The sequence below is a fragment of the Pieris napi genome, chromosome 18 (genome assembly GCF_905475465.1).
Source record: "Pieris napi chromosome 18, ilPieNapi1.2, whole genome shotgun sequence".
Classification (NCBI taxonomy): domain Eukaryota; kingdom Metazoa; phylum Arthropoda; class Insecta; order Lepidoptera; family Pieridae; genus Pieris; species Pieris napi.
This window is the reverse complement of record NC_062251.1, coordinates 10,303,225-10,322,046: the sequence shown is the minus strand read 5'-3', so window position 1 is coordinate 10,322,046 and position 18,822 is coordinate 10,303,225. Positions and strand designations below refer to the sequence as shown.

Sequence of the window (18,822 nt, the reverse complement as noted above, 5' to 3'; positions counted from 1 at the left end):
CCTCCTCTTTCAGAATCTTTATTTGAAATTTCTTAAATATTAATAGTTTATTAAATATTGGCAAAAAACTAAATGACATTTTTTTTTCATCTTTAATTGTCTATAACTTTTGAAATTTTTTATGTGCTAATACACGCTTTTAGCACATTTTTCTAGACGTCATTCCGGATCCAATGAGCTATCGCACATAATTTTAAGAGTAGTATCTCTATTTTGTTCCATTTTCAACTTGTCGACTAGACTAATATAGATGAAGATGATAACACAGCCCAATATTGGTTCCTATATTTTTATAAATATAGATATAACATTAAGGTTTTGGATAAAAACATTATTCTGCTTTACACAAGTATGAAATACCATCATTACATACATGATAGTTTAAGTACTTATCAAGCTTTTTAATTTTATTGTTCATATCTATTACGTTTTATAAACTAATTAGACAATATATTAAAATAACTACATATAATAGTCTACAAAATAAAGTAGATGTTATTGATTAGCTCTATGTGAGGCTGGATTTGAAATAGTTTATATTATACTTAAGTTTGAGTTTGTATTGCTGAAAGTTATTTTGTAGGGTTAAAAGTTTACTATAATCATTAAATTAAATGTGTCAGTTATTATATTGTTCTTTTACTAACCTATAAAGTAACATGGCCTATATATTTTTAATTTCTGCTTAGCAGTGTATTAAACTCCATTACTATGTTTTCGGTAGGCAGTTGTTAAATAAATAGTAAATTTAATTAATCATTTTAATATAACAATATTATTAGATTCAAATAAATTATTATGAAGTACACAATTATCTTTAACCAATAATACATAGTTGTCCAAACTGCATTCAAAATAGATTTGTGGTTGTGTTTTAATTTCTCTTATCATTTCAATAATAATTGGTCATTTACTTCCTCGTTCTTGATGACTACCGTTGACGGCTGTAATACAATGGTTATCTGTTAACATTGTAAATAGTAAGATGTGGTAGGTCACTGTACTGACACAATAATATTGCGTCGCAATTGAATTATTGTAAAGTTAAGGAAAATAATAAAAAACTAGCATAAAACACTCTAAAACTTAAACAACATAAATTATGACATATTTAATTATACATCATTTTGATTAGGATAACCACAAGTGTAGTGTAAATTTATAAAAATTATATAGGATACTTTTAAGCCAAATATTATTTAACGTTTTATGGTAACAAGGCTTAGTAATTTCGCACACAGTATTTGATTTAGTACTATGAATTTAAAAAATCTTGAGAAAACCTATATTTAGAACCAAAAATCCAAATCCAAGTATATTATATATTTGACATTTTTAATCAACAATTTCATTATTCTTTACAAAGTTGCTTTGATTTAACCATTTGACTTCAAATTTGCCATCAAACAAACAAACTTTATTAACTGCTTTTCTGGACACTGCTTATTCCTATTTATTTACTATGATTGTTATTAAATTTCTAAAATTGTTTTAATAGAATGCAGTTTTTATGAATGTTATTCAAAATATAGGTATAAGATTTGATATCTTTTTATATGGAATTGAAAATAAACAATTGTGTTTCTCTGAAAACAAGGATATTTATTTTATTACTAACACACTATACTAATTACATTATTCTAAACCTAAATAACAATATAACAATACCTGAAAACAAGGAACAAACATTAAAAGTCTATTATAAAATTATCAATTCCTTTTTACAATTTCACGATCAAACAATTTATTCATAAGGATGACTTTTCACTTGTCAAACTTCTTCCAACCAAGATGGCTGATGGCGTCATCTATTACATATCGAAGAAACATGCAAGTTTCTTTACATAGGTAATATTATTTTTGTGTGTTTGACCTCTGAATCACTTAAAAAGGTTGCAATAGTAGTTTCATGCCATCTAAAAAGTACCAACAATTGCACTTACACAAATGAATAAATAAATAAACACTAATTTATCTTCTTTATAGATACCCTTTTAGATAGAAAAATGGATAGATGAAATAAATAGAAAAGCTGTGGAGCAAAATGGAAGAGAGGACTACCCGTAGAGGGGTCCATAATGATTTATGGAAATGAATTTTGAATTAGATTCTAATTTATTTATTTATCATTTAAAAATCATACACTTTGAAAATATTAATTATGATTGGAAATGAAATTTAAGGAATATAAATAGTAATATTGTATTTTTTAATGCATGCACATCTTAATATATATATTTCTTGTGTGCGTGTGTATGTGACTGAACTCCTCCTAAACGACTAGACCAATTTTGATGAAATTTTTTGTGTGTCTTCAAGGGGATCTGGGAATGGTTTAGATTCACAAATCAGCCCGCCAGATGTTAAGGGTAGTCCACCCCTAAATTTTTATTTTTATTTTTTAGACAAAATTTTTAATTTCTATTTTTTTATGATACAGCATTAAAAAATACATACAACCCCTAACTTTCACCCCTCTACGATCAACCCCTATTTTTTTATTATAAATGATATACATGGCGAAACGACGTTTGCCGGATCAGCTAGTATTATGTAATAATTAATCATATGATATATTTGTTTAATATATACTGCTCAAAACAATTAGCGGAACAAGATTTTTCTCCTTTCTATTGCTTAAACTAAAATTAGATTTTTACCTTGTTAATTTGTTAATTACTACAATTAATAAAACAATAAAATGTGCATTGTAGACGAAAAACAAAGTGACGTCTTTGAATTTTCATTACTTTCTAATCACAGAAAACACATTTTAAGTAGTTTTTTTCAATCTTTTGAGTATTAATAGAAATTGAAGTGAGCCTTTTGAGTATTGTTATTAATTAAAGCTGAGCCTTTTGAGTATTGTTATTAATTGAAGCAAGTGAGTTTAGGTCATAATGCCAGATCTGACTGAATTGCATGTCTCCCGAGCTATCGCTTTGCTTGAAGAGGGTCGAACTATGCGTTATGTAGGAAATGATCTAGGAGTAGCCCCTTCTGTTATCTACAGACTTGGGAAGCGATACCGTGAGACGGGAGAATACTCACGAAGGCGTGGTCAAGGTGGTCACAGTATCGATATATTTAATTGCTATAAGTAGCTCCTCAAAGGGGTCTTTTTTATATTTCTTATTGTTTCGCCGCCATAGGTATTCGTATAAATGATCAGTGAAATTTTCTGTATTATTATGATTATAATTGCCTTTCTTAAAAAATCTCTTAACTGCTCTCCATTGAGACTCGATTCTTTGAGTATGTGTTCCATCTTCAGCCACAAAGGGGTTGTCTGGATCCTAGTGGTTGACCTTCTTATGAAGGTATCCATGCTCAGACAAGCAATCATATGCTCGCCAGAAGTCAGTGTGGATGGTTGTGCCAACTTCTACGTGTTTCTGTATTAGAGGAACTAATACTTCCGCTGAGCGAATATTATCTGAGCACACTTCCAATATCAGATCTTCTGAATTGTCTTCAATCATACCAAGGACCCAATGGCCCTCAATATGTCGTCCTACAACAATTAAAGAATTAAAATAACACTCTAGGGGTAAAACAGACTTTTAACACAATCAATGTTGTCATTAATGCGGACCTAACATAACCAAAATCTAGTTTACATGTAGATAAATAATAATGTAACAGTTAACATGTAGTAAATATAATTTATTGAGCTATAAAAGACTTACCTCGGTTGTATTTTCGTTTCCCAAATTTTGATTCGTCTATCTGCACAATCTTCCCTGGGCCACCAATCTTTCCTTTAAATTGATTTTTGTCCATTTGATAAATAACTATAGTTTCTCTACAATAATTAAACCAATCATTAATAGTGCCTCAACTTAAGCATTGTTGTCTATCTTCTTTATATGGATTTTCATTAATAGTTGTATAATAACTCCAATTTTGTGAATATGCATATAGTAAATAGAAGACATGTACTAAGTTTATTTTAATGTTATCAAAAAATGTTCCTTTATTTCTAGCAATTCTTGATTTTGCTTTGCAATTTCCTTTTGTACAAGACCATGTACAAAATGATTTATTCGTCGATTTAATTATTTTCATGGGTACACGATGTGTTCTACATTGCTTTTGAGAATGCACTAATCCATGTTCTTCAGCAAATGCCACACACTGCTCGTTATTGCCTAAAGTTTTATTTACTTTAGTTAAATTCCACATTTTCAGAACTTCATCTTTAAAGAGATGACGATCGTCCAAGGACCCATCGTCCTCAAAAGCCGGTCTATTAAGCGTAGTGCTAGTAGACTGCTCAGGTTCAGTACTTAATCTGAAAATGATCGCAAGAAATCAGTGTCTAGTATGTATGTAAAGCCAAGTTTTAAAAAAATGCTAATAAAATAACGCACATTCACGTAAAAACAAAAAAAAAACGTAAAAAGTAACGGCTTTTTAACGGATATTTTGCACTTTATCACTGTTCACACAGGTTATTTTAAAAAATATTAATATACTAACCTAAGATGACGATCGTCCAAGGGCCCATCGTTCTCAAATGCCGGTCTATCAAGCGTAGTGCTAGTAGAAAGTAGTTTTTGTTAAGATAATATTCTTAAAATTGTAACAATATAATATCCAGATGTTAGGTATCCATTGTTTTGTGCTGAAACATAATTAATATTTTTAAGTTGTCTGTCCCTCACAAACAGCACGGCTTGTCAGTTATCGGGTTATAGTAAATACTAAATATAAAATCTTAATTGGAAGTTATAAACAAAACACGTAACATAAGATGCTACATTTATTAATATATAAACTTATTACTTACCTTTAAGCGGCCCCTTTGCCAGATGGGTTTACGATCAATATCAATATCATCTTCACAATAATATTCATAATACGTTATTATTGGCAAGACGTTTTAATATGTTCACTATATTAAACAAGTGTTTTTATGTACATATTTTGAGTTAAAACTTGGTCCCCAAAAACATGTTTGATATACGTTTTCTATTTTTTATTAAATAAAATAGTAAATATTTACTTTTTAAGATGAAAATTTTGATAATTAACTCCTTTTATAAATAAAATGGGTCAATTGTCACGATATTAATAGACAACAGCTCGCTGGCTACTTGTCGTACTTGAGCTACAACCTCCCTCCACTTGTCAAGATGTATAATAATGTAAAATTGCTTAACAAAATACCGTGAGATTCCAGATAAAATCTTAAATTGATTTTTCCCAAATTGTAAGAATTATTTGCAAAAATAAATGAGGGAATTAGATATAGTACCAAAACGCAAAAGAGTTAATAAAGTTTGATTATCTAACGACAGGATGCGCTACTATTTTCAAAAGATTCTAGAACTATATCGATTTTTTTTATTTCAAGTTCCTATATGCTATTAGAACTAGACGGGGACTTTAGGAATGATTCCTCGGCCATCCATTTCACATTAATTTAGAAAAAAACAGAATGCTATGCGTTATATACCAGAAATGAACTTTTGTGTACTATGAGTAATTGTTAATTAGTTTGCCTTTTACTTGTGAACGTTAGAAATATTTAAAATCTAACATTTGTAAAGTTTGGAAATAACGGGCTTTATAATTTATATTTTGTATTTATTATTATAATGATTTATTCTGTGATTTCGTAGAATAATTTAGTCTGCAAATTAAATTAAAAAAAACTGGCAAGTGGCAACATTTTTCGACTTCCGTAATCCGTTTTAACTTTTATTTTATGGATAATGGATTGAGGATTCACATAGCTGTCATACTTCATAGAGTCATGACTGAAGATTGAAGACTGTCATTTAAAATTTGAGTCTTAGGAGTTAGGGTAGTGGACTGTGCATTTGGAAACTTAGGTTGTAATTTTTAATTGTAGTAATCGTTTCAGATGTTTCAATTTTAAGTTCTTGGTTAAGGGATTGGTAAGGATGCGTCCTATATGTTACTTTTCCTGTTGTTATCTTTTGCAATGAATTAGGCGACGTACAGCCTTAGTGGCGAGTATTATAACGGCCGTTGAGTGTCGTCTGAATTCTTGAAAATATAGTAGTTAAGTGATAATTGTGATTGATGATTGATTATTAGTGATTTAATGTATTTTTTATTTTCTTTAGAAAAAAACTTTCGATTTTTCTCGTTAAAACTTATTCCATATGCCACGCGACAAAATTTTCCGTTTCTTCCGTCCCTGTACATCTACTTTTTGTTTCTCATTAGGGTTTCTATTCGTCGAAAATAACAAATAACTGTTGTAATTGTGCCTAAGAAATACCCACAATCGTTTCGTTTTTTGTTTATGGTTATTAATGGAAAGTATAATGGTTTTGATGGTCTTATTACATTCTTGTTAAATTAAATATCTATCCCTTATATGTATTAATATATATATATATTGGTCTGCATATAAATGTGGAGTGTTGCAGTGTATCTGTTAGGTTTGTTTCTTATGTTAAAGTCCTATATTTGGATCAACTTCCTGTGGTTCTTTTACAAGTGGTAAAAGTGGTGTGGTTTCTCTAAGTTTCTAATATGTTGTACCAATTTCAAATTCCATTGTGTTAAAACACATACATTTCTTAACAGTATTTCCTCTAGTCAAGATCTTTTTGATACACAAAGATAAGTAAAACGATTCTTGAAGTCAGTGAATGTGTACTCACTGATCTAAGTTGTTTCATAAAATCTTAATATTTAAACATGATAGTTATGTGTGAAAGTTACCTAAGAAATGTTTAGTCTTGACGTATACAAAATCTGCTTTATTCAATGTCCTATTGGTTATTTCTTAATAATTTGTTTACTCTGTTTTTTAAATTCAACTTTAGTCCCTACGATTTTATTTGAAAATGTCTGGGTACTTACAAATACACCTGTAATTAGTACAATTTATGTGCAAACTTATCTATGTTCATTCTGTTATATCAGTATGGTCAATTCATGTTAATGTTATATTCACATGTTTGATTTATTACTTTTAGTTTTTGTTGTTGTGATTCGGAAGATTGTTGTTTGTTTTAACTTAAAAATATTGAAATTTATTGGTTTCTTTTTTAACATATATTATGAATGATTTTATTTATTTAACAGTTTTTTAGTTTTACTGACAATTCAAATCTCAATTACTGTGTAGTATAAAGTCCATTAATAAGATTTATATTTGGAGGGTTCCTATTAACTAATTTTTTTTTAAATTTATTATACTCTTTGTTTTGTAAGGTTCCATGTCTTGATAGTAGTATTGTTTGTCAGTCATCTTTTTAATGAGTATTTTAAAATCCTCGTCAGTTACTGAATTATAATCTTTTAGGAATCAATAAAAACTTGAATTTTTAAGGAATTTAAGTAGTAAAAAATTAAAATTAAACAAAAAATCTTAGTAATCATATTTTTATTTCTTATTCTTGAAAATTACATTTAAAAATAATGTTATTAACAGTTTAACATACCTAGTCATATTATACATCATTCTCATCTAATTTTCTCCATCATTTGCAGTTGGTCAGCTAAAACGGTTGTTATAAAATGACATATGCTCTTCCTGAATGCTATCCTGAACTTGCTTCAATCATCAATTTTTTTATGGCTTTTTATTGATGGGCACTTTCGAATCATTCGCTACCAAAGCTGGATGGAAGTGTAACAGAATCAATGTTTCATTAAAATAATGAATCCATCAATTCCTTTCGCTATAATAGCACCCTTTCTATTGGAAACATACTGAAGAGTCATGTATACCGCAGGTGCTGATAAACAATGCATTATTTTTATACTAACTGGGAAAGCCATCAGAAAAAAGATATCACCAGGATAAATGTAAAATGTCAATTTGTCTGTTTTTAAATACTCAATACCAAAATAGTTAAAATAATTGTCGTAAATTAAAAATGTTTTGTATGTGAAGCAATAGTAGATTTTGCATAAAATCAATAGCTGCAACATCATTTTGTTCCTTACCAAGATCTTGATGAAATCTTGGCTTGTCTTGTCAACTTGTACCAATTGTTTTCCTGATAAAAGTTATATTATTTTATTTTGTTGATAGTTCTTCATATGTTATGTACATGTTTTTGGCTCGCTATAACAAGGGACTGTGTTCATTTTTAAGTCTCAGACCCATTAAATTATATATATCTTTATTAACATACAAATAAAATGTATGCTTATTATGCTAAAACTTAGTTTAGGCAACTAAATAAATTGCTAGGTAACAGATTATTTTTTGAATATTGCTTCATAATATTCACCTTATCCACAGTAGGCATTCATGGATACATTGACCATACATTTTAAATATCAGTCTTGCATAATAGTCTTTATCAGTTTTAGTTCAGTAAAAAAATGAAAATGCAGCAGCAATGCTACAGGTTTTATGGGATCTCACATAAGTGACTCGCTTGTTATTGAAACTTCATAAAACAAAGCTCTCACTTTGAAAAAGGATCGAAAGAATATATAAGCCCTGAACAGGTTTCTTCAAAAGGTTTCTTCTTCTTTTGGCTCAGACTTCGTTAGCTTATCTGCTGTCGAAGAAGCAGTTTACTGAGGTTCGCTTTCGCGTTGCAGCAACTGCAGGTTGTGCATTTGTACAGTAGTGACCGACGCTGATTTTGGTGTCTTTGTGTTAATCTTTATCATAGATGAAGTACCAGGAACATCTTCTACTCTTGACGTTGGTACTTCTGTTGTTACATCTGTGATGTGGAATTCGTAGTATTCCAAAATAATCTTTTGTTACAATGCGCGCAGCCAAAGATGAGACCTGTCAGATGCTAGTAGAGAGGATTTCGCGCATGTACAGTCGCGTTCAAAATAGGTAAATAAAACAATTAGTTCGGATTAATAAAATATTTTATTGCATATCGAAATCGCTATCGCTGTCTTCATAGTTTATAAAACGTACACCGCTTATGTACTCGTCGGTGCGATGGCAACCACTATCACGAGCTGTCCCACTTGTGCTTGGCTGTGGTGCGACTATTTCATCTTCGTCGGAGCTATTTTCACTATTCTCCGTGTCACTGTCACTATCATCAGAAGAAGCGCCAACTGCTATTATTATTTCCTGATCTGTTAAATCGTCAATAATGTGATCATTTTCAATGTATTCATTTTCTATTTTTTTTCGTTTTTTCACATAAAGCTTTCTATTCATTTGGACCCATTTGGTCTACCTTCTCCTTCACCAACTCCATAACTCTTGTAATGTTCCACTTCACGTTCTTACTACTGACATGACCTTTTATTGCTGCCCATGCCATTTCGATAGGGTTTAAATCGGGATGATATGGGGGCAATCTAAGAACGCGGTGGTTATGTTCTTGCAGTATTTTGTCGATGCTGTAGATTTTGTGGCTCTATTTGTGTTTTTTTATTATGTCGTAAAGCTCTGACTTCAACATGTCGGAAGTAAACGCGATACCTTTTTCTGCAAGCCAAGATTGCATCTCGGCTTTTTTCGTATTCGAAGTTGGCGCATTCTTATCCTCCTTGTTATGGTAGGACGCATTATCAACTACCACGACGGCATTTGGTGGGAGATTTGGAATCAATTGTGTCTCAAGCCATTTTTTATAATTAATGAAATTCATGTCGTCGTGGTAGTCCCCTGATTTTGTTCCTGATTTGAACATTAATAAGGCATTTGGAACAAAACCATCTTCAGAACCTGCGTGCACGATGACAACCCGCTGACCTTTGGAAATTGGTTTTTTTAGTCCTTCCGATGACAGATCAGACCAACCTTTTGATGTTGTGTGCGTAGAATGCACATATGACTCGTCTGTGTATATTAGGCTGCCAGTCCACCAGAGCGGAGCGAGGCAGCGGAGCCGAGAAACGGACTAATGCGGAGTGGAGTTGCGTACTGTGACTGTCCACCGGAGCGGAGCGAGGCTGCGGAGCGGAGTGAGGAAGTAATGCGGAGCGGAGTTGCTGTGTTTTTCAATATGCGGAGCTAGGCAGCAAGTACGCGACGAGTGATTTCGAGCTCCCGGCGTGGGGCGATTGGTTTAATTCTACGCGAAATGTCAGTGATAGCAGACATGCCATCGAAAAAGTTGATACATTATTACCTTACATTGCTTGAGGAAGAAGAGTTGGAGTCAGAAGAAGCCGAAATACTTACCATATACCATTTGAACAATTCTATGAGGAAACATAGATTTTGGTTAAGAAATCATATCAAACATCGTTCAGAACCCAGTGAATATTTTACTTTTTTCCAAACAGCTGATGAAGAAACTTTCGAAAATTCTTATAGAGTTTCAAGATGTACTTTTTATGAACTTCACTCCCTGATTGAACCATATATTCGGAAACAAGACACAAATTACAGAAATTCAATTAATAGCCGTGAAAGATTAGCGGTGTGTTTAAAGTAAGTACACATTTTAAATCAAAGTAACTTTTATTTTTGCATACAGTTATAGAAGCCATGTTATATTAATTTAAAAATCGTAATCTGTCTCAAAATTGACCGCATTTTCATTGGGTTCTGTTGGCTCTGCTGCAGATGTTTCAATATCCTGGGTTGTTGGAATTTGTAAAGCGCTAGGATTAATGATACTAGTGTTAATATTATCTGAAGCACTAGGAATATTGACACTAGTGTTGGTATTATCTGAAGCACTAGGAATATTAAGACTAGTGTTGATATTATCTGAAGCACTAGGAATATTGATACTAGTGTTGATATTATCTGAAGCACTAGGAGTATCGATACTAGTGTTGATGTTATCTGATGTAGGTGTTGAGCCTGTAGAATAACCATAATTATTCGGAGAATACCAACTATGTTGAAGATTACTTTCTTCAGCTGACATTACCGCATTAAAGCAGGTTTTTTTAATTTGAAGTTGAAAATAATACGGCAGCTTTTTTGTCGATGCAGCCAAATTTAAAAAAAATAAGTCTATTTCATCGTATTTATCACTGGCTGACATCATGTTTTTAAGTTCTATCCGTTCTCGTTCCAACACTTCGCGGCGTTCTTGATTTTTTTTTAAATAATCTAGAATTTCATCGTTCTTTCTTTTTTTGGATGTTGATGGAAGAGATTCCGAAGCAGTTGGATTCTTAGGATCATCGGCAGAAGGAAGATTATTTGAATTTGATGGCAAAAAATTGCATGATTCCCGTGAACTCTCTTCAATGGTATTTGGCGGATTTGAAGTTTCGCTTACTGAGTGGTCCAGGGGCGTAAAATTTGTTGACCGGTCTCTGTTACTCATGTAAGGCAATAAAAATGACATGGCTTTTTGATATTTCCATTCTTTTCGTTGTTTTCTAGCCTGTCCACTCCTTGTTGCATTTTGTCTTTTTAAGGCATCCCGATGGTTATCTCTCAGTTGTTTCCATCGCGACTTGGCAGTTGTAACTGAAACAATCAACAAACACAAAAATGTATTACATGGTCTATTTATGACAAAAATATTACATCACTTACGCGAAGTACAATTAAATACGTTTTTTTTTAGGTATTTAGCAACCGGCCAGTCATTTACAACGATGGGAGAGAATTTTAGAATTGGATTGAAAAGTGTATCAAGAATTGTTGAGGAGGTTTGTGATGCTTTATGGAATATATTGCAACCTCTTGTCATGTCACAACCAACAGAAAACGACTGGAAAGAAATCGCAAAAGATTTTGATGAACTATGGCAATTTAAAAATTGTATAGGTGCTCTTGATGGCAAGCACGTATATATCAAGGCTCCCTCGAAAACCGGGTCCTCGTTTTTCAACTACAAAAAGAGATTTTCTGTAGTATTGATGTGTTTAGCTGATGCCAAAAGGAAAATCATAATGGCTGATGTGGGATCTATGGGAAGATTTTCTGATGCAGGAATTTTTGATAACAGCATTTTCGGAAAGAGTCTAAAAGAAAAGAGATTGAATTTACCTCAGCCGGTACCATTTTATCAAGGTGGAGCAAAAATGCCGTTCGTATTTATAGGAGACGAAGCTTTTCCATTAATGGAAAATTTTATGAGGCCTTACCCACGTGATGGACTTAACGCAGAAAAAAAAATTTTTAATTACCGATTATCAAGAGCACGTCGTATTGTTGAGGCAACTTTCGGTGTATTGACGAGAAAGTGGTACGTGTATCATAAAGATTTTGAATGCAAAATAGAAACAGTTGACAAGGTAATAAAAGCAACATGTGTTTTGCACAATTATTTAATTCAAAGACAACCTAATTATATAAACAATATTGAAAATAACATGGAGCAATCATTATTATTGGTACTGAAAAATGGAAACAAATTCCCATCTAACATGTATGTAAAAGAAGATTTTTCCAAAGAAGTATTAGAAAAAAGAAAACTATTACAAACCGAACTAAAAGCTGAACGTGCTAAAGGGAAAACTTGCCACATTATAAAAGATAAGCTCGTTATATACGAGAATACGCGTGAGAAATCTGAAAAAAGAAAAAGAAACTTCTCCGAATCGCCGAAACAATATCAACCCCAATCAACAAGCAAAAAAATAAACTTACTTGATTACTACGAAGCGCATGGCTCGAATTCAACGCCGAAACAGCAAAAAAACTAGCATGCGCCCCTGACCGCTCGAACCAACATAATTCTTTCAAACACAACAACAAAAGACAAAACGCACTAACCACCCCAAGCCGGCTGGTCACCGTGGGGGCTGTCGACCACTCCCTTCCAGCTCAGAAACGAGATGAGAAGATTCACAAAAACATTACAAGTTCCATCACTCCAAGCCGAATCGAAAATAAGATACTTTATATCGCCACTCTGAACTGTCTATCATTGAGAACACACGAAAAACTTACCGAGCTAGAGTTAGCTCTTTTAAAGATAAACTGGGACATATTAGGATTAAGCGAAATAAGAAGAATAGGCGAAAGCATTGAAGATCATAAAGAGTATATCTTCTATTATAAAGGCGAAACAAAAGGATCCTATGGAGTAGGCTTTATGGTTAAAAAATACTTACAGCCAAATATAGAAGAATTCAAGGGCATATCAGATAGAATAGCCATTCTTAATATAAATTTTCCAGGTTTCAAGGACAAATGGTCAATTATACAAATTTATGCACCTACTGAAAATCATGAAGAACATACCAAAGATAAGTTTTACAACCAATTGACTACAGTTTTACAAAATACTTCCAAAAACATCATAGTTATGGGCGATTTCAATGGTAGAATAGGACGCAGACGTCCTGGTGAAGAGAACATCATAGGCGACTTCGGCTTCGGCCCAAGGAGCAAAAATGGAGAACGAATGCTCAATCTCGCTCTCGAAAATAATTTAGCATTCATGAACAGTTTCTTCAAAAAAGCTACGGCGAAGAAGTGGACATGGATATCACCGGACGGACGCCACAAAAATGAAATCGACTACATCGGAACCAACAATAGGAAACCCTTCCAGGACGTTAGTGTATTAAATCAACTCAACTTCAACACCAATCATCGATTAGTAAGAGCCACCATAAAATGTATTGAACCAAAGAAAAGTAGAAATAAATACAACACAAAAACAAAGCTAATGATAGTAAAACAAATCCCTGACAATGAAGTCAAAAACCAGATAGAAGGAAAATATATCAATGAAGTAAATGAAATACTTGGAACTCTAAGTCGCAATCCCCCAAAAACGAACAAGAAACAAATTGGAAAAGAAACTCAAAAGCTAATGGAAGAAAGAAAACAGCTCTTAAAACTTGAAAAAAACAAGCAAAATCTAAAATTGATATCAGAAGTAAGTAAGAAAATTAGTAACAATATTAAGAAAGAAAGGAACAAAAGAAGAATAGAAGCACTTAATTACCACATAACCAAGACAGGAGGAGTTAAAAAAGCTCTAAAAGAACTCGTAGAAACAAAACAATGGATACCGAACATTAAGAACTACGTAGGCAAACAACAGACGAAAAGAAAAGATATATTGAAAACTGCAACAGACTTCTATAGAAACCTCTACTCACTAGAGACTGATAATACTTTACAGAATTCAGTAAATCTTGAACAAGACGAAGAAGAGGTACCTAAATTTCTCCTTTCAGAAACGGAGCATGCTATCAAAAGCCTAAAAAATGGAAAAGCGCCTGGACCGGATCACATAACCAATGAGATGATCAAAGTATCATCAGCAGCACCAGGGAACCTAAGAAAACTTACTGAACTATTCAACACCATACTAAAAACGGAATACATACCTTCCCAATGGACGAAGAACATAATTACACTGCTCCACAAAAAGGGTGACAGGAACATCATAGAAAACTATAGACCTATAAGCCTTATGTCCAACATGTATAAAGTTTTCTCCAAAATGATCCTGCGAAGAGTAACGAAGGCAATGGACGAACAACAACCCATGGAACAAGCTGGATTCAGATCCGGATTCTCAACTGTAGATCATATACATGTTATAAAACAGCTAATACAAAAGTGCAAAGAATACGGAAAAGCACTATACATCGCTTTTGTAGACTACAGTAAAGCATTCGACTCTATAAAGCACGATTCCCTCTGGAGAGCCTTAATACAACAAGGTATACCAAAAAAATACATACGTATAATTAGAAATATATATACAAGTAGCACGGCTTATATCAAACTAGAGACAACGGGTGAAGAATTTCCTATAGCCAGGGGTGTGAGACAGGGCGATCCTTTGTCCCCAAAACTCTTCTCAGCCATTTTGGAGAGTTTATTTAGAAATTTGGAATGGGAAAATGTCGGCATAAACATAAACGGCAGACAACTGAACCACCTAAGATTCGCAGACGATTTAGTGATCATTTCAGATAACGCAAAGACGCTTCAAACTATGCTGCAACAGCTGACAGAAGCAAGCAAGATAGTTGGGCTTTCTATGAACAAATCTAAAACGAAAATAATGACAAATAGAGAAACTATTATGATACAAATAGGAGGAGATACTATCGAATATGTTGATCACTACGTATATTTAGGGCAAATAATATCATTTCATGACCAAATGGATCTTGAGATAGAAAGAAGAGTGTCTAGCGCCTGGAAGAGATTTTGGTCACTCAAGGAAGTACTTAAAAGTAAAGACTTCCCAATAGTAGCTAAGAAAAAGGTGTTCAATCTATGTATCCTACCATGTGTTACATACGGCTGCGAGACTTGGGCTTTATCTCAGAAACATCTTCTAAAGTTGAGAACATGCCAAAGAGGAATGGAAAGAAGCATGGTGGGTGTAACACTGAGACATCGAAAAAGAGCAGAAGAGATCAGATCAACGACCAAAGTAGAAGATATTATAAAGAAAATAAGGCAGTTGAAATGGCGCTGGACTGGGCACATGACGAGAGATAGCAGGTTGAAATGGACAAAAATAATTACAGAATGGCAACCACGAGATGGAAAAAGGAAAAGAGGAAGACCGACCAAGAGATGGGCAGACGATATTAAGATAATAGGAGGCACAACTTGGACAAGAAGAGCTAATAACAGAAAAGAATGGAAACAGCTGGAAGAGGCCTACGTGTCACAGGACACGCTGATTACCAAAAACGGGTCATATGATGCATTAGACTAAGTTTTATTTATGTGTTAGAATTAAGTGTTTTTTATGTAACTTAAATAATTATTGTTACTACATTGTATGGGTGTCAGCAATAAAGGCTATTTATTATTTATTATTATTATTATTAATCATTATTATCAGTTGGTGATATTATAGAAACACAACATTCTAGTAACGATGGTTATCAAGTTCGTGAAATGTATTGTTCATACTTTAATAATCAGGGGAAGGTACCATGGCAAGATACTCGAATTTTGAAAAGAATCTATAATAGTCAGTGATGTGAGACAGATATAGATAATTTGGCCAGCTGCGGACATTATTTAACTATTATATATTAACACTTAAGAGGAGCGGAGATTTTGTGCAATCCTATTGGTTAATATTTCTCCGTTTCTCGGCTCCGCTGCCTCGCTCCGCTCTGGTGGACTGGCAGCCTTATAGGGCAGCCTTCTTGACGGTATTTTCCGAGTTCCTTTATATATTTAATTCTTTTGAGGCGTATATCGGTCTTTTCAATAAGAATTTTTCTAGTATTTTCGGTCTTCCTCCACCGAAACCCAAGATCTTTTATAATTTTGCGCAAACTGGTTGCGGATCCCTGATATCCGATGTCATCACGCAATTTATTTTTTATCTTTTTAATTGTAGGGAGTTCTTTATTTGTTACATGAAAATTGTGAATACAGCGTTTGATCACCCCTTTATCAAAATCATCCATGCCGGTTACGGGGTTTGATCTCGGACGTTTTTTTCCCGGAGTACGAAACACGGACAGCAATCTGGAGCTATTTGCTTCCTTCACAATTCTCTTCACCGTGATAAGTGATGTCTGAGTGGCAGCAGCGGTACGTTTTTGTACCGCTTTCAAATTGCCGACGCCTTCCTCCGCTTCTTTCGCCATAAACTTGTAAACGTCATACACCATCTTCCTACTTTGTCTTTTTGAAGTTTTGCCTCGCGACATAGTCAACAAAAACGACAACAAAATAAGAAAACAAATAACTGTAACAAATAATACAATAACGAATAACTATAACAAAAAAAAAAACGAAACAAAGGAAAACAACTATCAACTTTTGCACTGACCAGTACTTCGGACCACAGCGGCGTGAGAGCAAGGTGCGGCGGCCGTACCTCGCCCCGCACGCTCTCGTCTCACCGCGCAACTGTCCCGTCCCTCCCCGCTTGCCTCGCTTACCGCCAAAATGGTCTGAGAACTATCTATTGCGCAGGTCTAACCACGTGATCCGTCAAGTCTCATCTTTGGCTGCGCCTATTGTACCTGATTGTTGAGCCCTGTAATTCAGAGACTTCTTGCGTGGTGGAGCAGTGGCTCCAACTTTAAACTTAGGGAGTTTGTAAAAATTAATGCATCTCACACGTAGTTGATTTATTGTCTATCTTCTGTGGAGTACCAGGATTCGGAATGTTTATGAGAGGACAGAGGCAAATTCTCAGTACCTGTCCCTGACCCATCTGAACCTTCCACATTTACAGTTAAAATCTCTTATTCCGCCCATTTATCAGCTGATAGGACAGCAATATTTTCACTATTAATTTAATTTTTATTTTACTGGTTTGTTCGGGCTGCTGACTGACTATATCATCAACTCTTGGTTGGTGGTGCTCAAAAGAAACTTAAACTTAAATAGATTTATCCATGGGATGTAACTCGTGCGTGGTATTTGACGGAGGACAACATAAAGTAATGCCACATTTCTCAGCTTCCTCGAGTATATAATAATGAAACAATGGTGGACGGCAAACTAACTTTTATTAACTGAATCATTTACATAATGAAAATAAATGGCGCTAGTTGTATTGATATTGTTACCATACCAATAAAAACAACACCTCCACTTAACAAAAGCAATACATAACGCACCTTTAGAATAGTACAGACGTATCTCAAAAAATCATTATTTTGGGAAAATAAAAATGAAGTTTAGAATCTGCAAACTTTCAACTTTGAACTGATTTAATTAATTAATTTTAAATGAAAACATATCAATTATTTGATTTCTGTATTAACTTAAGTATATCTTTTGTGAAATATGAGCAAAAAAAAATAGTATACTAATGAGGTATCAGATTATGTTCAATCAAGGAACGTAAGTCAGTTTTTTTCCTCTCAGATAACACCAATCTTTGGGAGTATGCTTTGGTCATAGCAATTTCTCTTATATCACGCATCTTCTTCCTTTTGTTTCTCATGTTTACCTTGTTGAACTCATTTTGACTATAAGATGTCTTATAGTAAAACGTAAACGTATCATCTTTAGTAAATTTAAGAATTTTTACATCATTCCAAGTCACATTGGCTTTATTTTCATTTTCACTAAAGTTATAAGCCCATTTCTCTTGAAACATCTTTAAGTCCAAAAAAAAATCATACGTTAATTCTTGAACAATCAACGGTTTTCCGTTTTTTCGCGAATTTTTTATTAAAGTGACGTGCGTGCGAAGGTGCGTATATGGGTCCAGCCTTTTTATTCCGTTGGATTTCCTTTTCAATGAGGCTGTGGACGTTGTCCCCTTCATTTTGGGTATGATACTTTATTAGGTGCTTTTGGGTTATAGACTGGATGTTCTCAAAACGTGATACTGCGTAGGAATATAAGCAAGCTACACATTTATTTTTGTTTTGTCCGCAGCAATTGTCGGAATAAAACGTAACGTGAATGGCCTGACCCTGATGTCTTGCATTTAAAATCTCCAAATAATTAAGAACACACGATCCGATCTCGCTAGTTCCGCGTTTCCCCTGAGTTTCGTCCCAGAAAAAACTGTAGACGTCTCCATAAGCTCGAATATCACGTTTGTGTACACTTTCTGTATTTTCCTCCAAATTGTTGTCTCTTTTCTTTAGTAATTCCACGATTGTAAAGTTGAGGCAATTCAGTTTTGTTTTGTAATAGAATGAAGACGAATCACCGCTAGGACATTGCATTACTGCTTGCAGGTCGAACACTGCACAAATATGGGTTTCATCAATGTTGAGTCGATCATTATGTTTCTCTTTTCGGGATAAATCTTTTTCTTTTAAATGACGATCATATTTTTCTTTTAGTTCATATTCAAAACATAGGTCGCATCTGTCTTTCTTGGGTTGGAAAAATCCAATATTAAACTCTTTTGTGAAAATGTCATAATATAACCAATATTCACATGTAGCTTTTCCTGCGTCGCGTTGACCTTTATCAAAATCTCTCCAAAGATCCATTATTGTTTTCTCTCCACCTATATATTCGCGAGAAGTTGAAGACCATAAATAATGCGATTCAATCCTTGG

The 18,822-nt window shown here is 33.5% G+C and overlaps 1 protein-coding gene and 3 long non-coding RNA genes across 5 annotated transcripts; 1 reads left to right on the top strand and 3 right to left on the bottom strand.

Annotated features, from left to right (window-relative positions):
- Positions 1-747: 747 nt before the first annotated feature.
- LOC125058524 lies at positions 748-2,192 on the bottom strand. Its single transcript, XR_007118426.1, has 2 exons — positions 1,669-2,192; positions 748-944 (listed from the first exon to the last, which is right to left on the bottom strand). It is a non-coding gene; the product is annotated as an uncharacterized LOC125058524 (long non-coding RNA).
- A 492-nt stretch (positions 2,193-2,684) lies between these two features.
- Positions 2,685-5,042, bottom strand: LOC125058832. Of its 2 annotated transcripts, none has more exons than XR_007118543.1 (4): positions 4,793-5,042; positions 4,483-4,627; positions 3,690-3,805; positions 2,685-3,514 (listed from the first exon to the last, which is right to left on the bottom strand). It is a non-coding gene; the product is annotated as an uncharacterized LOC125058832 (long non-coding RNA). The 2 variants fall into 2 exon arrangements; XR_007118542.1 differs by having other exon boundaries at positions 3,690-4,294; positions 4,793-5,038.
- Positions 5,043-5,751: 709 nt separating this feature from the next.
- Positions 5,752-10,032, top strand: LOC125058430. Its single transcript, XR_007118401.1, has 2 exons — positions 5,752-8,797; positions 9,777-10,032. It is a non-coding gene; the product is annotated as an uncharacterized LOC125058430 (long non-coding RNA).
- A 339-nt stretch (positions 10,033-10,371) lies between these two features.
- LOC125058429 lies at positions 10,372-11,414 on the bottom strand (the record flags this gene model as incomplete). The annotated part of the gene is made up of 1 exon (XM_047662498.1): positions 10,372-11,414. A coding segment is annotated over one exon (984 nt), but the record flags the coding sequence as incomplete, so codon positions are not given.
- Positions 11,415-18,822: the final 7,408 nt, after the last annotated feature.